Raw genomic sequence first — 23,032 nt, forward strand, 5'->3', positions numbered from 1 at the left:
CCTTGTGTTGTTTGATTTTGTGATGCGCTACGTTAGTGCTCAACATGTAGACGTATGTACCATCTTCAGCCGCTTTAGCAATAACCTTCCCTCCATCATAATATTAGTAGAGGGGACGCTCACTGATGATTGTACAATGTTCAGTAACATTTGCGACTTCTGAGATATTGAAGCAGTCCAGTCTATATATGGCAGGACGTGGGGAACATTCAGGTTTGGGCTGATAAGTGGAAAGTACAATTTCTGCCACATGTTTTGGCAACAGCCATCTCCAACACAAAAGAATTAATGACCAATCTCCCCTTGACATTCAATGATCTTACTCTGGTTGAATCCCCTACTATCAACATCACTGGAGTTACCAGAAACTGAGATGAACTAACCACATAATCACTTTGATTACAATAGCAGATAAGAGGTTGGGACTCTGTGAAGAGTGACTCGTCTCCTGACTCTTTGAGAATTGCCCAAAGGCCCAAGTCAGGAGTGCGATAGGGTACTCTTCACTTGCCTAGATTAGTGCAGCTCCAACAACATTCAAGAAGCTCAATACTATCCAAGACAAAATCAGCTTCTTGACAGATGCCTGACCTACCATTTTCAATGTACATTCTCTGCACCATGGACCCACAGGGCATCATCGATATGACACACTGCAGCAACTCAGCAAAACTGCTCTGCAGCACCTCCTAAACACCTGACATCTGTCGTCTACAAGGACAAGGGCAACAAATGTACGGGAATGCTGCCACTTGCAGGTTTCACTCCAGGCCACACACCATTCCAACTTCTCCTTCACTTATTATTGGATCAAAATACAGGAACTCCGTTCCTAACAGCACATGGATCTACACTACATGGACTGCAGCAGTTTAAGTATTTTGTTCACCACAGACCTTCTCAAAGGCTACTAGAGATGACCAAATACTGACCTAGTCATCAACACCCACATCCTCTGAAAAATTAGTAAAAATGTTTGTAAATAGTCCATGGACAGCAACATATAACGTTAGTCCTAGGGAATGGGAAAATTTTCCTTTTTATAGGCACCTATTCTCAGCATCACCCTCTGTAAAGTTTACAATAAACTTTCTTAACTCTTTCCCAATAAATTTCCAGAATTCCTACTCAACTGATGACATATTTCCATCTCCCAGTGTGCCTCTCTGACAAATGTGGTTGGCAAGGTCATAATTCAATGCAAATTTATTTAGTGCAAATTTACCAGTTAGTAAACTCCTCTGTTAGCTGCCCATATTCAATCTGAGCATGACATTTGCAGGCAGCTAACAGTGGAGATGCTCTTCCCATTATTTTACATTGATTGTGAACTCAGGCCATTTGGGTGCAAGGGTAGAGTTCAACCCAGTGCAGTACTCGCCCCATGATTTAATAGATTTTGTTGCTGATCATTGCAGTTAAATTTTATGTTAAGATTATCTTCTCTCTGATCCTAAAAACATTCCACTAAACTGCAAGCTTAAACTAAACGGATACTTACACTATCGAGAGTTACAGAAACATGCAGAATCTGCTCACCACCAAACCGTTGTAATGTTCTGAGACAGTACCATAGCTTCAGGAGAAACAAAAAAAAAAGAGGCTGTCACAAAAATAATGCTGCAGTTAACAAGAACAGATCATGTGCAACGCTGCAGTAGGAGGAGGATGAAAATTGTTAATAAAGAGAACCTGGAAGAAAAACTTGAAAGGTGTGATGAGGTGACGGGGGTGGTGACTGGAGGTATGGTGGAAGAACAATGGAAGGGCTTTGGAGGTGATGTGGAAACGATGCTTTCAGTGTTCTGGTGGATTTTGAAGAGGTGAGCTAAGATGAAGAAGAGATAAGGAAGGTGATTCAGCATTAGTTTGAATAGTTGGGCAAGTATCAAAAGATGAGATAGATTTTAAGAAGCTGAGTAAAATCAGGTAAAGTTGCTAGGGTTTTGAGTGAGGCAAGAAAGCTGTGTGAAAATGGTATTAAACATGTAGATTTTGAAGATCAGAGCGAAGATATGGTAAAGTGTAAATTTGGTGACTAAGAATGAGCTTGATGAGGTGAGTGAAGAGATGGTGTGAGTGAAGATGGAATTGAAAATGTAGGTCTTTAAGGATGTGAGTGAAGATGGAATTGAAAGGATTGGTTTTGAGGAATGAAGACAAGATGGCACAAAATACTGGCATCAAAACCCTTTATAGGTTCTTGGAGTGTGGTGAGTTAAACTTGGTACATAGGCTATGATATTTCAAATGCATATTTTTCATCAGATCATCACATCCAACACATCCCAACTTATATCTTCTCTTTACAAGTGCTGAATGACCAAGAATGGAAGCTCTGGGACTGAGCTAGTTGATTTATAGGATATAGATTTGCATAGTTTTAGTGATAGCCTGGATTTAGATGGCATTGATAACCTGGGTTCATATTACTGTGCTACCTAAAATTTCAATATGATGAGCAGAAAGTCGATGCTCATCACCAGTTGGAAATGAACTGTCTGTCATTTTGCTATTGGCTAAAATATAAATTTCCCGGAAAATCATGTCTACATGCTGCCTAAACTAGTCCTGAAAGGGACTGCTGCAGGCTACCAACAGGAGCACAAATTTCTAAAATATGAACATTTTCTGTAGGTCAATGGTACAGCAGTAATTCCCTTGGCTCCAGATTAAAACCACTGGTCACGGCTTTCCAACACCTGTCTTGTGTCTCAATTGCCCCCACATCTCCAGTCCTGGTTCACTGTCATATTTGTGGATTGCTTCTCCTTTCCAACTATGCACCCCATTCCCCGGCAATCATTCTCTTCTCCTCCTTGAGCATGAATTTCTGTCAACCTTGCAGCAGTCTGAGTCCATGTATTCTCGCAAAGACCTGGATTTATGTGGTTTTATTGTTTAACGTAGTCTTAGTTTGTGAATCTGGTTCTGGGCTCTTAAGATCAGGAATAAACAGATACTTAGCCTCACACTGTTGCTGAGTAACTGGATTATTAGCTCTGACTCTTGGATGCCTGAACTCTGCCCTAAACAGTATTCCTTCAAAGTCCTGTCAAAAAAAAGCTTTCTGACCTGGAAATTCAGGACTGATCCCAGAACTTGAGTTGGTGGTCCTGAGCTACAAAAGCAATTTGGCCTCAGATTTTGATAGTTTGAGTCTGGCAGGCTTCAGAAACAAACTGAACTTCCCAATGAAGAATGAAGAAGCTGGGATTAGGAGAGTGATTGGAGGGGATTCCAGTATACAGTTAGAAAAGGAACAAATCAGGAGCAGGACAATAAACCAGGAGATTTGGCAGCAATTGCGATACAGAAGTACTGATGGACCAGTGATTTTAACAACCGATGATTTTAATGTGGTGCCAACAGAATTACTATTGTACGTTTGAGCTCTACAAAAAAAGCTTATTTTTAACAAATGTATGTTCCTGTTGATGGCCTACAGCAGTTCTTTTGAGCACTACAGGTTAGGCAGCACGTGGAATGATTTTTTGAAATCTACATTTTTGTTTGATACAAAAATGACAGACACTTCACTTCTAGTTGGCTATGAGTATCCTTACTTCATGCTCAACATATTGGAATATTAAACACCCTGTTCAACTATCAATAGCAGGTGTCTTAAAGTGCTGTAAATCGTTATTGCACATGGAAAGCAAGATATCGAGAATGGGGAAGGAAAAAGGAAAAATGAAAGTAGAAAAGACAACATTTGTCCTTACAAAAAAAAAAATACTCTTCAGTCATGAAAATAATTGAAGTTTAGTCATTTTGACTTGACTTACAGAATAATTAAAATATAAAACATTGTACCCATGCACAAGTTATAGCACAGATGTATTTTAGGAGAAGCTAGATAAATATCTGCGGATCAAAAAATAGGCAAATGCACTGATGGGGTTGGATGAAAGGGGTAGAAACAGACTCATGTCTCCCATAAATATAGTTGTGTCAAAGGTCCTTTTCTTTTGTATTCATTTCATTTAACTCATCAACATATTCATTGAGCAGGCCTAAAAGTAATGTTTACTTTTAGATACACTGGCTATTCTTCTACTCACCTCCCCTTTCCCAGGAAGTAACACATTCACTTCTGTGACTCCAGCGTCAGTCACTGGATGCACCAGCAAGGCTTCTCCTACAGATTACAAGAACATTATATCAATTATTGAATTTACGAAAGGTCTTCCAGTGCGTATTGCGTTATGATATTTTTGAAAGCTTCCTTCTCCCTAATCAGAGGGATGTAAATGGATCATTTCTACTGGGGAAGATACCTTCATCCTCATCAGAATGAAAAGATCTTCATCGGGGCTTTAACTGGAAAGTGTTTCAGCCAGAAGAGTCAAAATTCACAAGCATCATCTCTATCAGTGAGAAAAACGTTGTCCATTTTCAACAGTGAAGATAATGACTTTTTGGGAATGATGACCTCTTTTATAAAAAAAAAATATTTATTTAATTTTTGAAGCACATTGTCTAGAGCATTTTTAAGCAAAGATACTCTGCTCACCAGATGGGGTAAGAAAAATCCATTGACTACAGTATGGGAAGAGGCCATTCAGCCCATCAAGTCTGCACCAACCCTCTAAACATCACCTCACCCAGATCCATCTAACCTACACATCTTTGGACTGTGGAAACAAACTGGAGCACCTGGCAAAAACCCACCCAGACAACAGAACATGCAAACTTCACACAGATAGTCACCCGAGGCTGGAATCAAAGCTGGGTCCCTGACACTGTGAGGCAGCAGTGCTAACTACTGAGCCACTACACCGCCCGCTCTTAAAGCTGCTGTTCAGACGTAACATGACAGCAGCCACTTATGGTACGATGAATAAGAAAAAACATTTTGCAGCATATTTGGTAATGTCAAGTACCACCTACCTATTCACGCTCTTGGTATTTTAACTTTTAGGTCACCTAATTATATTAGTGGAATATGTTCTCAGCCTGTTTTATATTGGTTATTTTCAATTTGTTCACTTTCGTTCTGTTCAGGTCACTTCAAAACTCGTACCTTGACCTGGTCTACAGAAGACAAGTGACCTGCTCTCAGCTAAAGGACCCTTATAAACTGCCTGTAGAAATTACAAGAAATCAAAGGGAGATACTTGCTATCTGCCTATCTTTGTCTGGAAGTCCTTGTTTTGATCCTATCCTGATGGCATGGTTACAATCAGGAGTTAGATATGGGGCAAATGTGGGCACAAATTGTCATTAAATTTGTCATAATGCTAGGCTGTTCTGCCATAACCCTCTAAACCTCTCCTTTTCAAGTATATAACAAATTTTCTCATGAAAATTGCAAATGATTTTGCTGCTACCACCTGCCAACTCACTGTGTAAAAATTTCTGCCTTGCATTTTTGCCAATATCCTCATATCTTTTCCACCTAGTTACCAACCTTTCGATCAATGAAAAACATTTCTCCCCATCAAAATTCCCCACTTAATTCTGAACCACTATTAAATATTCTCTTAACCATACATAGGATCAGGAGTAGCTCTTTAAGCCAATGAGCTGATCATTAATTTGTATTTTAATCCTATCCATTCATCTTGGCTCCCAATCCTCATTACCTTTGCCTCAAAATTTATTCATCTCAGCCTTGAAACTGTCAAATGACTTTCAGCCTCAACTTGGGAAAAGAGCTCTACGATCGTTCTTTGCATTACCTATCATTACCCTGAACAGACTTCTCTTTACTACTTCCTGTTAACTGACAGTTACATTCTTCACCTCCTATATCTGCACTTTCCTCTCATATATAACTACTCTGGAAAAAAACTACTCAGAAATTCCTCTCCCTCCCTTATGCCGTCAAAGTATCTCAAAAATCACAACTCCAGGACCATCCTTACAGATATCCTCTGAATCCTCTTGACACTCTTCCTGAGTGTGGTCCAGAATAGGGCACAATAGACTAGATTAAACCATTAATTTTATGGTACACACTGTAATACCTTTCTTTTTATATCCTATGCCTCTACTTGCAAAGTCATGGATCCTATGTGCATTTGAACAGCCTTATTAACTTGTCTTACAAGCTTCAAACATTTGCATGTGTGAACTGTCTCTTCGTTCTTGTATCCCCAGTAAAACTGTACCATTTGCACTGCTCTGCATGTGCATGCTTGTTTCACAGCTGTGGCTTAAGGTCTTCTGCTGTTCTTAGAGTTTAAAGCCTAGACTGGTCACATATTGTGTGTGCAATTAACAATTGAGGTTGTCACAGACTGCTATATACTGTACCTATCATGTATTCATCATCAACTGCAAATGTGTTGACCTCCTCAGGAAAATTCACCCATAAAGGTCTATGAAGGAAAATGCCACAAATCACTTACTCTCATCACAAAGGAATAGCATTCAGTGAGTTCAAAGAAAAATTGAGATCTTACATTTGACAGCATTTAAAGCTGGGTACTAAAAATGGAGAACAAAATCCATTTATACAGCAAGAAAAGAATCTTTACTCAGGTCATAAACATTATTTAAAAGCATTGCAGTTGAGCCGAGCATTGTCAATTCCCAGCACCTCAGATGTGGATTGTTGTTTTGTAATTCACTGCCAAAATAACATTAAGAGGAAGGAAAGCCAATTATAGCATCAAAATAGAGGTTTAAGCGATATTTTGAGAATCATCCATTAATCAATGTTTTGAGTGAAAGCTCCGAGGTTAACAGAGTTTATTGGACAGTCAGTGAGGTCAATCCAACAGCAAAGTAAAATGACCATTAGGGTGAGAGGACTACTGGTACCCAAGGAACGGGTACATAACAAACGTCAATACCTCCCATAAGAGATGGAGGGGAGAATTGAGCATCAGTTCCTTATTCACCATTCTAGGATGCCAGAAACTAAACATAAATACCTTAGCCTGATTAGAACCTCCCATCTTGTAATTCATTTAATTAAGCACTCTGTAACTCACCATAAGCCAACAAACATCATACATTTATTGAAAATATGGATGAGGTGCGTGTTGTTTACCTGATTACTGGCTCTGCTTTGGTATGGGCCATGTAGAAGAGAGTGTACCAGAATGGCAACAAGGCATATCGTTCTCGAATTGTTTCCCGGATAATCCTAGTGTTATCCTCTCCGAACAACCAAGGCTCTCGTCGCTTTGTTTCTGTGTTGGAATGGTTCCTGAAGAAAGGCTGGTATGCAGCAGCCTGGTACCAGCGAACAAGGAGTTCTGGCTCAGGATTCTGTGCAAATCCACCTATGTCAGCTGAGGAAACAAAAATTTTGTGAAGGTCAGAAAACAGAACAGAGGGCAGGGTCTGATATCTTACATCTTGAACATTCTCACCTTTTCCAAGGAATTTTGAACAGACACAATTCTTTGAAAAACCAGGAGGTGGGAGGTTTTTGAAATCACTGCCATGTTAGAGTATATGAAGATGAACTTATCACAATGAACATTATACAGAAGTAGATATGATTGAACATGTGACATTCCTTCTCTGCTCAGAAACAGTCATGGATGAGTTAATGGAACATGGAAAACAATTTATCATCCAAAACATTTGGTAATTCTATTTGGTAATAGAAACATGGAAACTTACAATACAGGAGTAGGAATAGGCCATTTGGTACTTTGAGCCTGCTCCACCATTCAATATGATCATGGCTGGTCGTCCGACTCAGTATCCTGTTCTTGCCTTCTCTCCAATTCTTTTGCTAAGAACTATATCTACATCTTTTTTGAAAGATTTCAATGTCGTGGCCTCAACAGTTTCCTGTGGCAGAGAATTCCACAAGGTCACCACGCTCTGGGTGAAGAAATCTTTCCTCATCTCTGTCCTAAAAGGCCTACACTTATCCTGAGACTGTAATCCCTGGTTCTGGACTCCCTGGTCATTGAGACATGGAACAAATATTTTAAGTTTTCCAAATCCTCAGACCTAATGGCCTTCATCCTAGGAATCTAAAAGGATAGCTGGAGAGATAGCAAATGCTCTGGCTTTGATTTTCTGAAATTTGCTAGATTCTGGAACAGTCTCAGCAGATTGGAAATTGACAAATCTAATACCACTGTTCGAGAAAGGAGACAGAGAGAAAACACCAAAATATAGAGCAGTTAGACTGACATCAGTCATCAGGCAAGTGCTGGAATCTACCATTAAGAAAATCTTCACAATGCACTTAGGAAATCATTGTACAATGAGGAAAAGGCAACATGGTTTTACGAAAAGTGAAATCATGTTTGACACATGTACTGGAATTATTTTAAAGATGTAACTTGTAGGGAAGATAAAGTGAAACCAATAGAATACCTGAATTTCCAAAAGGCTTCAATAAGGAGCCACACAAAAATTATAGGCAAGATAAAGGCTCATGGAGTTGAGTGTTATATGTTTGTTGATTATATGAATCAGGATCTGGAGGAGGCCAGTCAGCCCCTTGAGTATGGACCACCATTTAGTAACATCATGGCTGATCTGATTGTAACCTCAAATCCAAATTCCTGCCTACCCTCATAAACTTTCTCCCCTTAGTTTAACAAGAATCTATCTACCTCTGCCTTAAAAATATTTAAGGACTCTGTGTCCATGAACTTTTCAAGAGGAGAGTTCCAAAATAACACAACGCTCAGATAAAAAAGGACCAATCTCGATTTTAAATGAGCCACCATTGATTTTTAAACAATGATCACAGATTCAGGTTTGGTTAACAGACAGAAAAGAAACATTATCCATAAATGGGGAATTATCAACTTGGAACACTGTACCTAGTGGAGTGCCATAACGATAAATGCTGGGGTTTAACCTATTTACAATCTTAATGACTTAGGCAAAGACTAATGTATCTAAGGTTACTGACAATACAAAGCTAGCTGGTAATGTAAGATTTGCAAAAACGTATATATACAGGTTAAGTGAGTAGACAACAGGGTGGCAGACGGAGGGTAAAGTGGGGATAATGTGTGGTTACTCATTTTGGTCACTACAAATAGAAAAGTTAATTTTTTTTTAACATGTGAAACTTGTAAATATTGATGTTCAGAGAAATGCTTCATACAAGAAACACAAAGTTTGCATGTGGTTACAGTAGGCAAGCAAAGCAAATGTTCACCTTTATTGCAAAAGGACTGGAATACAGGAATAAAGAAATCTTGCTGCAGGTATACAGGCCTTGGGGAGGCCACACCTGGAATATTACAGGCAGTTTTAGTCTCCATATTTAAGGACATACAAACTTCTGCTGGAAACAGTACAGTGAAGTTTTACTGAACTGGTCCCTAGGATGAGAAGACTGCCCTATGAGGAAAGGCTGAGTAAAGTAATTTTCTGGAATTTAGAACAATGAGAGGTGATTGGACTGAACTTACACTCTGGGCTTGACAGGTTAATAAAAACTGAAAGGTTGTTTCTGCTGCCTAAGGGATGTAAAAACATGGGGGCACAGTCTCAGGATAAAGAAGTAAATCAGTTAGGAGTGAGAAAAGGAGAAAATGTATTCACTTAAAAGGTTGTGAATTTTTGAAATTCTTTACGCTAGCGGGTTATGGATGCTCCATCAATGAGTACATTTAAACATAGAAACATAGAATCCAGACAGTGCTGGAAGAGGCCATTCAGCCCAGAGTCTGCACTGAACAGCATTCCACCCATAACCTCACATTTTTACCACAGCTAACCCACCTCGCCTATATTTCCCCGCACACTATGGGGCAATTTATCATGGCCAATCCATCTAGCCTGCACACCTTTGGATGGTGGCAGCACCTGGAATAAACTCACACAGACACGGGGAGAATGTGCAAAGTCCACACAGACAGTCACCATAGGCCAGAATTGAACCCAGGTCCCTGACACTGTCAGGCAGCAGTGCTAACCACTGAACCACCATGTCAAGAGTTTTGGTCTCTCAGAGAGCTAAGGGAAATGAGGAGAGGGTAGGATCATGGAATTGAAGTCCAAGATCAGCTACGATCATACTGAAAGCTAGACCAAGCTCCATAGGCCATATGATCCATTCCTGCTCCAACCCTTTGTTTTCATGCATTGACTCTTACCTCCACAGAAGGAGATTCCAGTTATACTGAGATTAAGTAGCATCGGGATTGAGATTTTAAGGTAACTCCATTCAGCTACATTGTCTCCTGTCCATACAGCTCCTAATAAACAGAATACACTCAGAATGAGAATGCAGTAAAGCAGGAAATAATAATCTTTGTCTTTGTACACATTTCAGTTTTCTCCTCTTTTGGGCAATTGATTCCTTCTGCTGTTCACTTCCACAGGTCAGTCATTCTGGCACCTTAACAAAGAGAGCTTTCTTTCCATATGAACCTTGATGGTGAGTACTGGGAAGCTCTTTCATAATAGTGAACATCAAGCCAGCCTGATCCTGTCCATAGTGGACAAGTACCAATGGTTATTTTTCCAGTCCAGTATTTAGCAACGGAAAGCTTGGTGATTTTGCCCTGTGTCACAGGCCAAGTGTAGCATCATGGAAATGACAAAAGCTTGTGTAGGAGCATGATCAAATATCTCGCTGGAGCTTCAGAAGGCAAATGGATTAGTGGCTGGTAATCACCATAGGTTTATAAAGTGACCACATTTGGAGACAGTCAGTATTTAGAATCAGGTATTGAAACTGCCATCATAGTCCAATGAGTCAGGCCTATTGATCTATCAAGTCTCATCAAGCCTCCTCAGGGCTTGGGAAAATTTCTTCTCCATTCACCTGGAAAGTCCTGGAGAGAGGCGCACAACCTCAGCTCAGCACTGAGAAAGAAATATTGCACCATGGGTAAACATGGAATTTTGTGCCTGCAACAAATTTCCAAACAGATAATAAAATCTGAATTGAATTCAGAAAGGTTGAGTGGCTCTTGAAACCTAGAAGGATTACACAATATTTGTGCCAATGTTATCCCAGTTCCCAAGCTGGATCTCCAAAGAAGTTTGCTTGATGCATCTGAAGCTTTAAATTGCACAGGTGATCACAGATAGAGCAGCATATCTACATGGTCAGCAAAAACTGCTTAGCTGTCCTAAGCTGCCTGTATTCTGCCATTCTTGCCACAGCAAAATGGGTATTTCTAACTGTCACTGAGATAAGATTCAGACTTTTATGCCAGACATTCCCTTTTCAATACTGTCACTGCAACAGTTCAGAAAAACATCAGACAGGATCATTTCCAAACCTACTAAGTGGAACATGAAACAGTCCCTTTTCAGCTGTTACACCAGCACCATCCCTCACCTCTTCCTCAGCTACACTGATGATTGTATCGGCGCTGCCTCGTGCTCCCACGAGGAGCTTGATCAGTTCATCAAGTTTACTAATACTTTTCACCCAACTTCAAATTCACCTGGGCCATCTCTGATACCTCCCTCCCCTTCTTGGACGTCTCCTTCTCTATCTCTGGTAACCGTCTCAACACTCACATCTATTTCAACCCCACCAACTCCTATAGCTAACTGGACTACAACTCCTCTCACGCACCCTCCTACAAGAATCTCTGAAGTCCTTCTATTTCAAGGACTGCAACATCCGCCCCACCGGTGATCAAAAATGCCCTCAACCGCATCTCTTGCATTTCCCACACTTCTGCCATCAAACCCCTCTCCCAACAAAAGTAAAGACAGAATCCCCTTGGTCCTCACATACCACCCCACCAACCTCTGCATCCAGCGTATCGTTTTCCAACACTTCTGCCACCTCCAATCCAACCCCACGACCAAACAGATATTTCCTTCCTCAACCCTCTGCCTTTCGTAGGGACTGCTCACTCCGTGACTCCTTCATCCGCTCCACATTCCCCACTAAACCCACCACACACGGCACCTTTCCCTGCAACCGCAGGAAGTGCTACATCTGGCCCTACACCTCCCCCCTCACCTTCATCCAAGGCCCAAAGCAAACCTTTCATATCTGACACGGGTTCACCTGTACATCCTCCAGCCTGATCTGCCATATCCGTTGCTCCCAATGTGACTTCCTCTACATCAGTGAGACCAAGCGCAGACGCGGGGACCGTTTTGTGCAGCATCTGCGCTCTGTATGCAATAAATCAACACCACCTTCCGGTTGCCAACTGTTTTAACTCCCCCTCCCACTCCCTGAGTGACATGTCCATCCTGGGCCTCCTCCAGTGCTACAATGATGCCACCTGCAAACTGGAGGTGCAGCACCTCATATTCCGCCTCGGGAACCTACAGCCCGTTGGCCTTAACATTGAATTTTCCAGGTTTAAAATGTCCCCAACCCCAGGCTCATCCCACGTCCAAACCTCCCTCTCATCCCCACCTCCTTGACCTGACAGAACCTCTCCATCTTCTTCCCCACCTATCTGCCCTACCCTTCCCACCGCCCAATTCCCACCACCCCCAACCTGCATCCACCTATCTCCAACCCATCTATCTTCCCCAGCCCCAACGCATCCTCCCTCCCGCCTCCTTGACCCCACACAACCTGTCCATCTTCTCTCCCATTTTTCCGCCCCACCCATCCCACTGACCAATCTCCACCACTCCCTACCTGCATCCACCTATCACCATCCCACCTACCTTTCCTCAGCCTCACCGCTGCTCCCTCTAATTACTTCCCAGCTCCCTTCTCCCTCCTCATTTCTGAAGAAGGGTCCCAACCCCAAATGTCAACTTTCCTGCTCCTCTGATGCTGCCTGACCTGCTGTGTTCCTCCAGCTCCACACTGTCTCTGACTCCAACATCTGCAGTTCTTGCTATCTCCAAGTGGAACAAACAGAGTATTATACATTTGGACACCGTAAGGATGAGTTTCCATGAGCATTGTAGTATTATCAACCACAACATTTGGAGAATTCCACAGAGATTCACTGCCAGCGTACACCAGATGACCCTCGTACGCGTTTCTCTAAATTACTGAAAGATTCAGCACGCTCACAGGTTCATACCGCAAACAAAAACTGAAAGTGCTGGAGAAACCCAGTAGCTCTAACAACATCTATAGGAGAGAAAAACAGAGTTAACTCTTCAAGTCCAATGACCCCTCGATAGAATTAAAGATAGCTGGTGGTATTTATGCTGACGACAGTGTGAGGTGGGGTTGGGGGTGAATGTAGTGTGCAAAGTGTATGAAGATGGTGCCCAGAGAGAAACAGAGAACAAAAGTGGGATACAGAAACAAAGAGATTGCTGCTGATTAGCCGAGAGAGGGAGAAATGCTGGGTAGGGTGCTAAGGAGAAGTGTATGGTTGAAAGTGGGTTGGCTGTGCTGGGAGTGATCCATCCAAAACAGGACCTAGGAACATCAGTCTTAGTCCTGTCAGCAATAAAAACAAAGTTGCTGGAAAAGCTCAGCAGGTCTGGCAGCATCTGTGAAGGGAAAAACAGAGTTAACGTTTCGGGTCCGGTGACTGTCGGGTCAATTCTGAGGAAGGGTCACCGGACCCGAAACGTTAACTCTGTTTTTTCCTTCCAGAACTGCTGAGCTTTTCCAGCAACTTTGTTTTTGTTTCTGATTTACAACATCTGCAGTTCTTTCAGTTTTTATTTAGTCCTGTCAGCTCCTGACCACTTACCATATCTCTGTGATCCAGCAAAGAAGGAACGAGTCAAGACAAATGGCCTCTCCATTCCTCCAGATCGACGAATCAGACCTTCGGCTGTTGCCCATTGCTGGTGCAAAACACACAGAAATATAAGGTCAGCTGTAGTTGGTTTTAATTTTTTAGAGAACAAAAGTTTAAAAACTGCTCCAACTCAGGAAATCTAATAGTGATATTGGAGTATCTATCTGGTCCCATTCTACCAGTTAAAGGAAATCTCCCGTTTACAAGAATCTCAATTTCAGGGTTCTGGCTCTAGATCTTTAGAATATGGATGATGGTGGTTTATCCAGCCTGCCCCACACAGTTGTGATGCCTTCTGCGTCACAATATGTGTATTCTCCACTGCCAGGGAGCATCTGGCCATCCAGGTTGATTTGGAAGAAAACCTGAGCAATTCCTCCTTGACTACAAGCCGATGGAGCTGTAGGCTGACAGGTCCTTGGATCCTGATGGACTTCATCCTAGATTCTTAAAAGAGGTGCCTAACAAAGTAGTAACAAATGTGTCAGTGTTAATTTTGCAAAATTCTCTAGGGTCAGGAAAGGTTCTATCAGATTGGAAGGTATAGCTTAATTTCTGCTGTCAAGAAGGAAAGGAGGCATTAAAAGGGAAACGGTAGACCAGTTAGCTTGAAGTCTATTGGGGTAAAGTATTGAAATCAGTCATTAAGCAGTTTACAGTTATGCACTCAGAAGGAGTCAAGGTAATAGGGAAGAGTCAACATAGTTTTGCAAAATGGAAATCATGCTTAATCAACTTATTAGAGTTCACTGAAGGAAAAGAATGTAATGTGGATAAAAAGAAGCCTGATGATGCACAGTGCTTGGATTTCCAAAAGTCATTTGACAATCTGCCACATTAACAGTTATTTCAAAATTACTCCCAGAAATTATGCATAATTGAGTTTCTTTCTGCCTGTCAGGATGAGATTAATAGAGTACTGCAAGGATCTATGCTAGGGTCTCAGCTTGTTAACAATTTATATCAATGACTTAGAAAGGACAGCAAAGCCATGGTAGCTAAATTTGCAGATAGGTGGGAACATGTGTCGAAAAGAGGACATAACAAGGTTGTAGATGAACATAGAAAGATTGAGTGAGTGGGCAAAAATATTGTAGGTGCAGTATACTATGGGAAAATGTGAAGTTGTTCATTTTGACAGAAAAAAATGAAGTGGCAGGAGTATGACTAAAATAGAGAATGACTACAGAACCCAGCCGTTGTGGTGCACAAGTCATGAAAAGTAATGCAAGTACAGCAAGTAATTAAGATAACTAAGAGAGTTCTATCTCTGATTATGAGAGGAACTGAACATTAAAAAAAAGGATGTTATGCTTTAGTTTTATAGGGCATTGGGGAGACCCCATCTAGAGTAGTAGTGTGTACAGTTTTGACTTATTTATGGAAGGGTATAAAGGTATTGGAGGTAGTTCAGAAAATGTTTGCTATATTGATAGCTTGAATGAGCAAATTGTCTTATGAGGAATGTTAGAATAGTAATTTATTATCAGTTGCATTTTTACAAAAACTACAGTGAAAAAAGTATTTAAGTCACCATACGCAGACTGGGCTTGTTTGTACTGGAATTTAGAAAAGTGAGGGGATGACGTGATTGAAGCATTTAAGATTCTGAAAAGTCTTAACAAGGTGGATGTGAAAAGGATATTTCCCTTTATGGGTGAGTCCAGAACTGGTGGGAAATGTTTAAAAATTAGATGTCTCCCTTTTAGGACAGAGACAAAGAGAATTCTTTGCTTTTAGCGAATTATGTAACTTTGGAACTCTCTCAAGTGGATTTAAATGGATTCTTGTTAGGTATGGGAATCAAAGGTTATCAGATTATCATTTAAAATTCATGCCACACAAATGCCAAGCACTGACCATCTTCAATAAGAGACAATCTAACCACTGGCCCTTGATAGTCAATGGTGCTACCATCACTGAATCACTATCAACAGCCTGGGAATTACTATTGAGCAGAATCTCAACTGGAGTCACCATATAAATACAGTGGCTACATGAGCAGGACAGAGCTAGGGACACCACCATGAGTAACTCACTTCCTGGCTCCCCAAAGCCTGTCCACCTTCTGCAAGGCACAAGTCAGAAGTGTGATTATTCCCCACTAGCCTGGATGGGTGCAGCTCCAACAACATTCAAGAAGCTTTACAACATCCAAGACAAAGCAGCCCCCTTGACTGGCACCACATTCACAAGCATCTACTCACTGCATTGTTCATGTTCAGTAGCAGCAGTGTACACCATCTATAAGATGCACTGCAGAAATTCACCAAAAATCCTTGGACAGCACCTTCCAAACCCATGACCACATCCATCTAGAAGGACAAGGACAGCAGATACATGGGAATACCACCACCTGCAAGTTCCCCTCCAAGTCACACACCATCCTGACTTGGAAATATATCACTGTTCCTTCATTGTTGCTGGGTCAAAATCCTGGAATTCCCTCCCTAAGGTAATGGCGGATGAATCTACAGCACATGCAGTGGTTCAAGAAAGCAGCTCACCAACGTCTTCCCAAGGGCAACTAGAAATGCACAACAACTGTTGTCAGCCAGTGACACTCACATCCCACAAGCGAATAAAGAAAGGGGGAACATGAGAATGTGAAATTGGAATACAATATATCAGCCATGATCTCATCAAAAACCAGGGAGGCTCAAGGAGTTGAATGGTTTATTTCTGCTCCAATTTCATAGATCGAGATAATCCAGGAAAATACTGTGTCCTGATGCAGCATCTCTCTTTTATAAGTGAACTTTGCCCAAGACAAAATCAGGTCCATTTCTCAGTTGTAGGTATTCCACAAAGTGACATTGATTGCATAAGCTGTTTTGGACCGGTCATGTTCCAAGGGGAATGGCACACTATGAGCATTCTGCATGCTCCATGTAACTTGTACATGGGACTATCATATGTGCATTTGATTTTATGGTGCAATATTTTGGAAATGTGGATTGTGTAGTGATGGCTGGTCTCTGATATCAACACTGGCATGCCATTATTGCAAACTAGAGGAGCTTTGTTTAAAAAAAAGTTTACAATCCTATATCTGAAAGGAAGCAGTATTAGTAAAAGGGATGGATTTTTAGTATACATGGACATCAATATATATGATCTGATAAGCATTTCACAGACATGACTGAAAGGCTACAAAATGAATGTAGAAGATTATGTGACATATTGGAATAATAGAAAGCGAGGAAAAGTGTTCAATACTGAGGGGTGACCTGATAGCAGTATATAAAATTATGAGAGGGATGAATAGGGTGGGTAGTTGAAGTCTTTTTCCCAGGATGGAAATGTCAAATACTCGGGAGCATAGATTTAAAGTGAGAGGGGTAAAGTTTAAAGAAGACATACGAGGCACATTTTTTATGCAGAGGGTGGTAGGTGTCTAGAACACGCTGCCATAGTAAATGGTAGAAGCAAATACAATAGCTATGTTTAAGAGGCTTTTAGACAGACACATGAATAGGCAGAGAATAGTGAGATACGAACCACGTGCAGGCAGATGAGATTAGTTTAGAATGGCTTCAGGGTTGGCACAAACACGACGGGCTTAAGAGTGTATTCCTGTGCCATACTGTTCTATGTTAAAGGGGTTTGGAATAAAGAAGTCAGGAAGTTTTATTGCAGCTGTACAGGGCACTAGCGAGACCACACATAGCTTTGGTCTCTCTATCAACATTCCCTTTAAGGCATATGGCCACTTCTGGAAGCTGCTGCAGCTTGGAGGTCCATGCAGCACTAGGAAAAATTAGAGTGAACCTTCTCCTAATATGAAAAAAAAAAGCTGTAAAAGCAGTTCAGAGAGTGTTTGTGGAGAAACGTTGAAAACGTTGGGCCTATATCCACTAGAGTTTGAAAGAATGAGAGGTGACATTATTGAAGCACACCAGATTTTGAGGGGACTGGATAGGATGATATCAGTCTGACAGATTTTTGATAGTGATTCTAGGATTATGGGTGGGGCAAAGAGGAGAGTACAGCTGAGACCACAACTGGAACAGCCATGATCATAATGAATGGCGGAGCATACTCAAAGAATCATTTGCCCTACTCCAGTTCCTATATTCCTATTAACATCCCTCACTTCGATGAACACAAAACTCACAAAAATGAATTTCCAGTAAGAACAGGATACAATGCACAATGAATCTAGCTTGTAGATGTGTAAATTTACTAGTTCTCCACCACGACATTTACTGATAACATGAACTCTTAACAATCTCCAGAAATCAATCTGTATACCAATTGCATAAGATAGCATTTACCTGATAAAAACCATACAGGTTGTGCATCTCTCGATGCTCCCATCCACCAGTGTGCACTGCATTCTTGTGCATGGTGAGTTCCGGTCCACTAAATACAGAAGGCTCATTCATGTCATTCCAGACAAAAAGAATATCTGTGGAATCCTGCAACACAGAAATGCATTCCATGGAGTAATAAACTGCTCTCTCATTTCTTTTCCTCCTCTTTGCTCTTAATTATATTCCACGGGCACTTCTTGCCCTAGTTTGTCCACGTGATAACATTCCATGTCTGGGTCTAAATTGTAATTGGGATGAAACCGGTCTTTGGTAAAATAGGCAATTATGAATCAGCAGCCAGCTTACTGTACATAACTGAAAGAAATGAAGAAGAAAGTTAAACAGGGTGGAAAGAGCTAATGGCTCAATTCATCCCTTTTATCACTGTCACCAAGGACAAATTTCACTCTGCTCATGTAGCTTATTTTACTGTGGGGAAGGCACCATATGAGCTCAAATCCAACCCTAGCTTATGTTCACACACTTGCACAGATCACTGAATAGTAACAAATGCAATACCCAAGCTAATTTTTCAACTCCCATGAAGGCACAACTCCAGAAATCCTGGCCCCAAATATGACACTTAACAGTCCAGAGGGGTTTGGGTTTAGTTCCAATTTGTGTATTTGTAGCTCACAAAGCCAACTGCTGGTATGCTGGTTTCAAATGGAACAGCCCACAGGCTGCCCTTGGTGAGATCACCAAATTTAGTTCTGATCCCAAAATGAAGCAGCCATCTTCTGATCTGGAAGAATATACTGAGCAGAATTAAATGTAGGTGCTGGTGGTCTTGCCTGCAAACTGGAGGGGCAGTGAGAGCATGGTGTTGTCTCTTTTTGAGATGAAACACCTGTATTAAATACTGATTGGGACCTCAGGAACAGAAATCCTGCCTGCTGCGAGCTAAACAGAGGTCAGCAGCTTCTCATCGCTTGACAATGGCATCAGGAAGGTGGTAGCTGTTGCCTAAATGCAAACATCCAATGTGCAGGATCACCAAGGGACATAAGTAAGTGATTGCAGAAGGTGTTTGGCAGGGTAGGAGTTGCAGACGAAGTGGGGAGGGGGAGTACAGGAATTCAACAGGATGGTCAGGGGATGGCTCTGAATGGTTCCCTTCTTTCTTAAATGGTTCTCTTGATCAAACACTGAGGGCTAAACTTTCACTCTATGTCAGGAACACAGAGTCAGGGCTGTCGTTGGCCACGTGAACCAACTCAGAGCAAAAGTAGCCTCGAAGTTGAGACCCTGGCAGAGGGTTATTAAAATTGGAGCTGTGATAAATGACCACAATAACATGCAGAGGGCAGAGGGCAGATGGCTTACCTCTGTACATCTGTACACTGTCAAAAATTTGAAAACAAACAAAAAACAGCCCTCACACCCCCAGATGCTCACCATATCCCACCCCTGCAAACTCCTACTCCCTTGGTAACCTCTGCCCCTGTATCCACAGCCCACAGTCCTTTATCCTTGCTAAGTCAATTTACTGGCAACCCATGCCCACCATTATAATAGAATCATGGAACCATAGAATCCCTACAGTGTGAAAACAGGCCATTCAGCCCAACAAGTCCACACTGCCCCTCCGAAGAGCATCCCACCCAGACCCATTCCCCATGTCTAATGCACCTAACCTAAACACCCCTGGGTACTATGGGAAATTTAGCATGGCCAATCCACCTACGCTGCACATCTTTGGACTGTGGGAGGAAACCGGAGCACCCGGAGGAAACCCACGCAGACATAGGGAGAATGTGTAAAATCCACACAGACAGTCGCCCGAGACCGGAATTGAACCCGGGTCTCTGACACTGTGAGGCAGTAGTGCTAACCATTGAGCCACTGTGACCCCACCCCCCCACACTCCCCACATCCCCATTATGTGTCCTTACATCATGCAAACTGAACTTTCATGGCCAGATCTCAGGACCTATGCCGAGAGGATATAGAGTTCTTAAATGCCTGTTGAACGGTTCACTATTTAAAAAAGAAAACTCATCAATGAAAACCTATTCACCACATTTAATTCCCTTAATTCCTTATAAAATAAGCACTGGAATTCCTAGTTCCAGGACAAAGAAGGTGCAGCTGGTTGCAGCTGTGAAACTATGGAATGACAGACATCAGATTGTGATAACAAAAGGTTGTCAAAACAATCATGCAGCATTAATCCTGTAACAATAACATTCAGGTTTAGGCCAATAGACAGCAACAAATAGAATGCACTGATTCTTTTGCTGGCTTTTTTCCAAGAATTTTAAATGCATCGAAAACTCTTCGACAACTGCAATGACAGTTTCAATAAGTTATGGTCCTTTTATGCACTTTTAACAATCCCAAAGGAAACATTTCCTCTCCCATTGATGTCCCTGGACCATGTCCAAAAGAGCATCCTAACTCTCTAAAAGAGCATCTACCTCTCCAAAGGACTCCGGCTGCTTTGGACTTTCTCCCAGCAAGTCTAAAGTGTACAAGTTACATTTTCAACATTTGAACACAAGCGAAAGTCAGATAATATTAAATTGTGTAGTTGCCCCTATGAAGTTTAAATATGTAAATTATAAACCACCCCAAAAACCAACCAAAATTCCTGTGAAAATGGTAATTTCTGGAGTTGTGCCTTTGAAGCCATTTTTGTAATAGGCTTCCCTTTTTTTATGAAAGTTAATGAAAGGACAGCTCTTCTGGTTTATGAATATTTAGGCCTGAATATTTGTGAATGAGGTATACCACCACCCAACTACCCCTAGTTTGTGGATAACATTTAAGGAAGCTACACATTAATTAAAACAATTGTTCATACATATCAGCCACAAAAATAACTTTAAAAATAAATTAGGGGTAGCATTCAATCCAAACAGGAGACATATAAAATTATCAGAAAAGATCTGAGGACTGGTAGAGGTTTAGAATTCAGCAACAAAAGAGGACATAAACTTTGATCAAAATATGAAGTATGAATAAACTTGCAGGGCACATAAAAACTGACTTTGAAAGCTTCTATGAAAGATTAGCAAAGACAACTTACAGTCAGAAATTGGGGAAATTACATTTGGGAACAAAGAAATGTCAGAAGAATATTTTCTGAAGGTTCTGCCTCACAGCACCAGGGACCCAGATTCGATTCTACCCTCAGGTGACTGTCTATGTCGAGTTTGAACATTCTCCCAGTATCTGCATGGGTTTCCTCAAGGTGCTTCGGTCTACTCCCACAATCCAAAGATGTGCAGGTTAGCTGGATTGGCCATGCTAAATTGCACATAGTCTCCAGGGATGTGTAGGCTAGGTGGGTTAGACATGGGAAATGCAGGGGTAGGGGAATGGGTGGGATGTTCTTCAGAGGGGCGGTGTGGACTTGTTGGGCCAAATGGCCTGTTCCCACACTGTAGGGACTCTATGATACTCTACAAAAGTCAGTATTAGCAAAAAAAAATTAATGAAGTTAATGATTGACAAATCCCCAGGGGCTGATAATCTGTATCCCAGAATACTAAAGGACGTTGCCCTAGAAATATTGAGCGCATTGGTGGTCATCATCCAAACTTTTTGATTCTGAAGAAGAGCTATATTGGTCTTGAAACATTAACTATGTTTCTCTCTTCATAGACGCTGCCAGATCTGCTGAGCTTGTCTAGCTCAGTGTTCATTTCAGATTTCCAATATCTGAAGTATTTTCCCTTTGTTATATATTATTGCTCTTATCCATTATGTGCCTCTCTGGTTTTTGCATGAGACAGATTCTCTGCCATTTCTTACAACTCAAGCAAGATCAGAGAACTTCACACAGGAGAGCTGGCACAAGTGCATGACCCCCAGAAAACCCTTGGGCTCACAAAAAAGGTAAAGTCACCATAGTCTTAGAAAACCAAAAGGCTTCACTCTCATTAGAGACAACTGGTGGCAGTTTCATCTGGGGTCACCATGCTCAGGTGAGGAGGCGGATTGAGAAGGGGAGTCCTTCATAGTAACCTCTGCTCTGTTGGTTCATTCTGCATTGCAAATCAGCTATCCAACTGAGCTAAACTGACCCCATTCATATTCAATCCATTCACTGTAAAGTCAATGAAAAACAAGTTATGGTGTTGCAGGGTATGTTACAAAAAACAAAATTGTTATATGCATACTGCAAACACTATTCTGCTGCATGCTTCTGTTCTTGGAAATACTGACATACAATCACACAGAAATCTCAAGTACAAAGGAGGCCACTTTTTGGTTGTAGTGATTCTCTAGATATGCAGTACATCTGATTTCACACAGTTTTTATAAATACTTTATCCCTTCTCCTGACAATCTGAAAACAAATGGATATTGTTTTAAAGCATGATTTTTTGCAGGTGGATCAAATAAAATCAGTTAACTTGCGACTTGACATTTAAAGGGTTCATGAGGTGCAGTTGTAGTGTCTCTACCCCTAAGCTAGAGCACCCAGGTTCAAATCCCACCTGCGCCAGAAGTGTGTAATACCATGGCTCAGCAGGTTGATTAGAAAATATATGTGACTTTATGGTAAGGGCTCTTGTGGTGCAGTGATAGTGTCCCCAAGACTGAGCAGAGGCCCTGGGTTCAAGTACTGCCTGTTCCAAAGGTGTGTAATAACATCTGATTCCTGGGATGGCAGGACTGATGTATGCATTTTGGTAATGCAACCAAGGAAGAACTTATAGAATTAATGGTAGGGCTTAGGTAGTGTGGCACAGTGGTAGTGACCCCCCCTGTGAAGCAGGGGACCTAGAGGCATCTAAGGGCATCTCCGAAAAGTTGATTAGGAAAATATCAGTGACTTGACGGGTTAAATTGGTAATTGATTCAGAAACATGGTTTATTTATTGATGGAGGTTAAAAGAGAAAAGGTTTAGTTGGTGGGAAAAAGAGTTCTGTAACTTGATGGATAGGTTTTTGTAACACATCGGTAGCATCCCTACTTTTGCGCTAGGAGGCCTGGGTTCAAGTCCCATCTACTTCAGAGGTGTCATACCATAACCCAAAAGACTAATTAAAAATATCGGTGATTTGATGGGTCAAACCTTTCAACTCCCACCTCATTCCCCTTTATTATAATCACATTTTTATGACTGCTGTTCCTCTGAATCTCCTCCTCTCCCCAGAAATTCTAAAACAGCTTCC

At 41.4% G+C, this 23,032-nt stretch overlaps 1 protein-coding gene across 6 annotated transcripts in view; it reads right to left on the reverse strand.

Moving 5' to 3' along the window:
- Window positions 1-23,032, reverse strand: part of LOC109925408 (neutral alpha-glucosidase C-like) — a 95,688-nt gene that overhangs the window by 17,684 nt on the left and 54,972 nt on the right. For 5 of the 6 annotated variants that reach the window (XR_007262666.1, XR_007262665.1, XM_048600158.1 and 2 more), the window contains 7 exons: window positions 17,864-18,007; window positions 13,536-13,632; window positions 10,038-10,139; window positions 7,004-7,247; window positions 6,262-6,326; window positions 4,065-4,141; window positions 1,502-1,576 (listed from right to left, as the gene is read on the reverse strand). Coding sequence is in view for 4 of the 6 variants with exons in the window: in XM_048600158.1 (XP_048456115.1) it covers window positions 1,502-1,576; window positions 4,065-4,141; window positions 6,262-6,326; window positions 7,004-7,247; window positions 10,038-10,139; window positions 13,536-13,632; window positions 17,864-18,007 (804 nt within the window). In the remaining 2 variants the exon portion in view is untranslated. Of the gene's footprint in view, window positions 1-1,501; window positions 1,577-4,064; window positions 4,142-6,261; window positions 6,327-7,003; window positions 7,248-10,037; window positions 10,140-13,535; window positions 13,633-17,863; window positions 18,008-23,032 lie in introns of those variants that run through there. The other variant, XM_048600162.1, reaches the window with a different exon arrangement.

The sequence above is a fragment of the Rhincodon typus genome, chromosome 8, assembly GCF_021869965.1.
Source record: "Rhincodon typus isolate 14 chromosome 8, sRhiTyp1.1, whole genome shotgun sequence".
In the NCBI taxonomy this organism is placed as follows: domain Eukaryota; kingdom Metazoa; phylum Chordata; class Chondrichthyes; order Orectolobiformes; family Rhincodontidae; genus Rhincodon; species Rhincodon typus.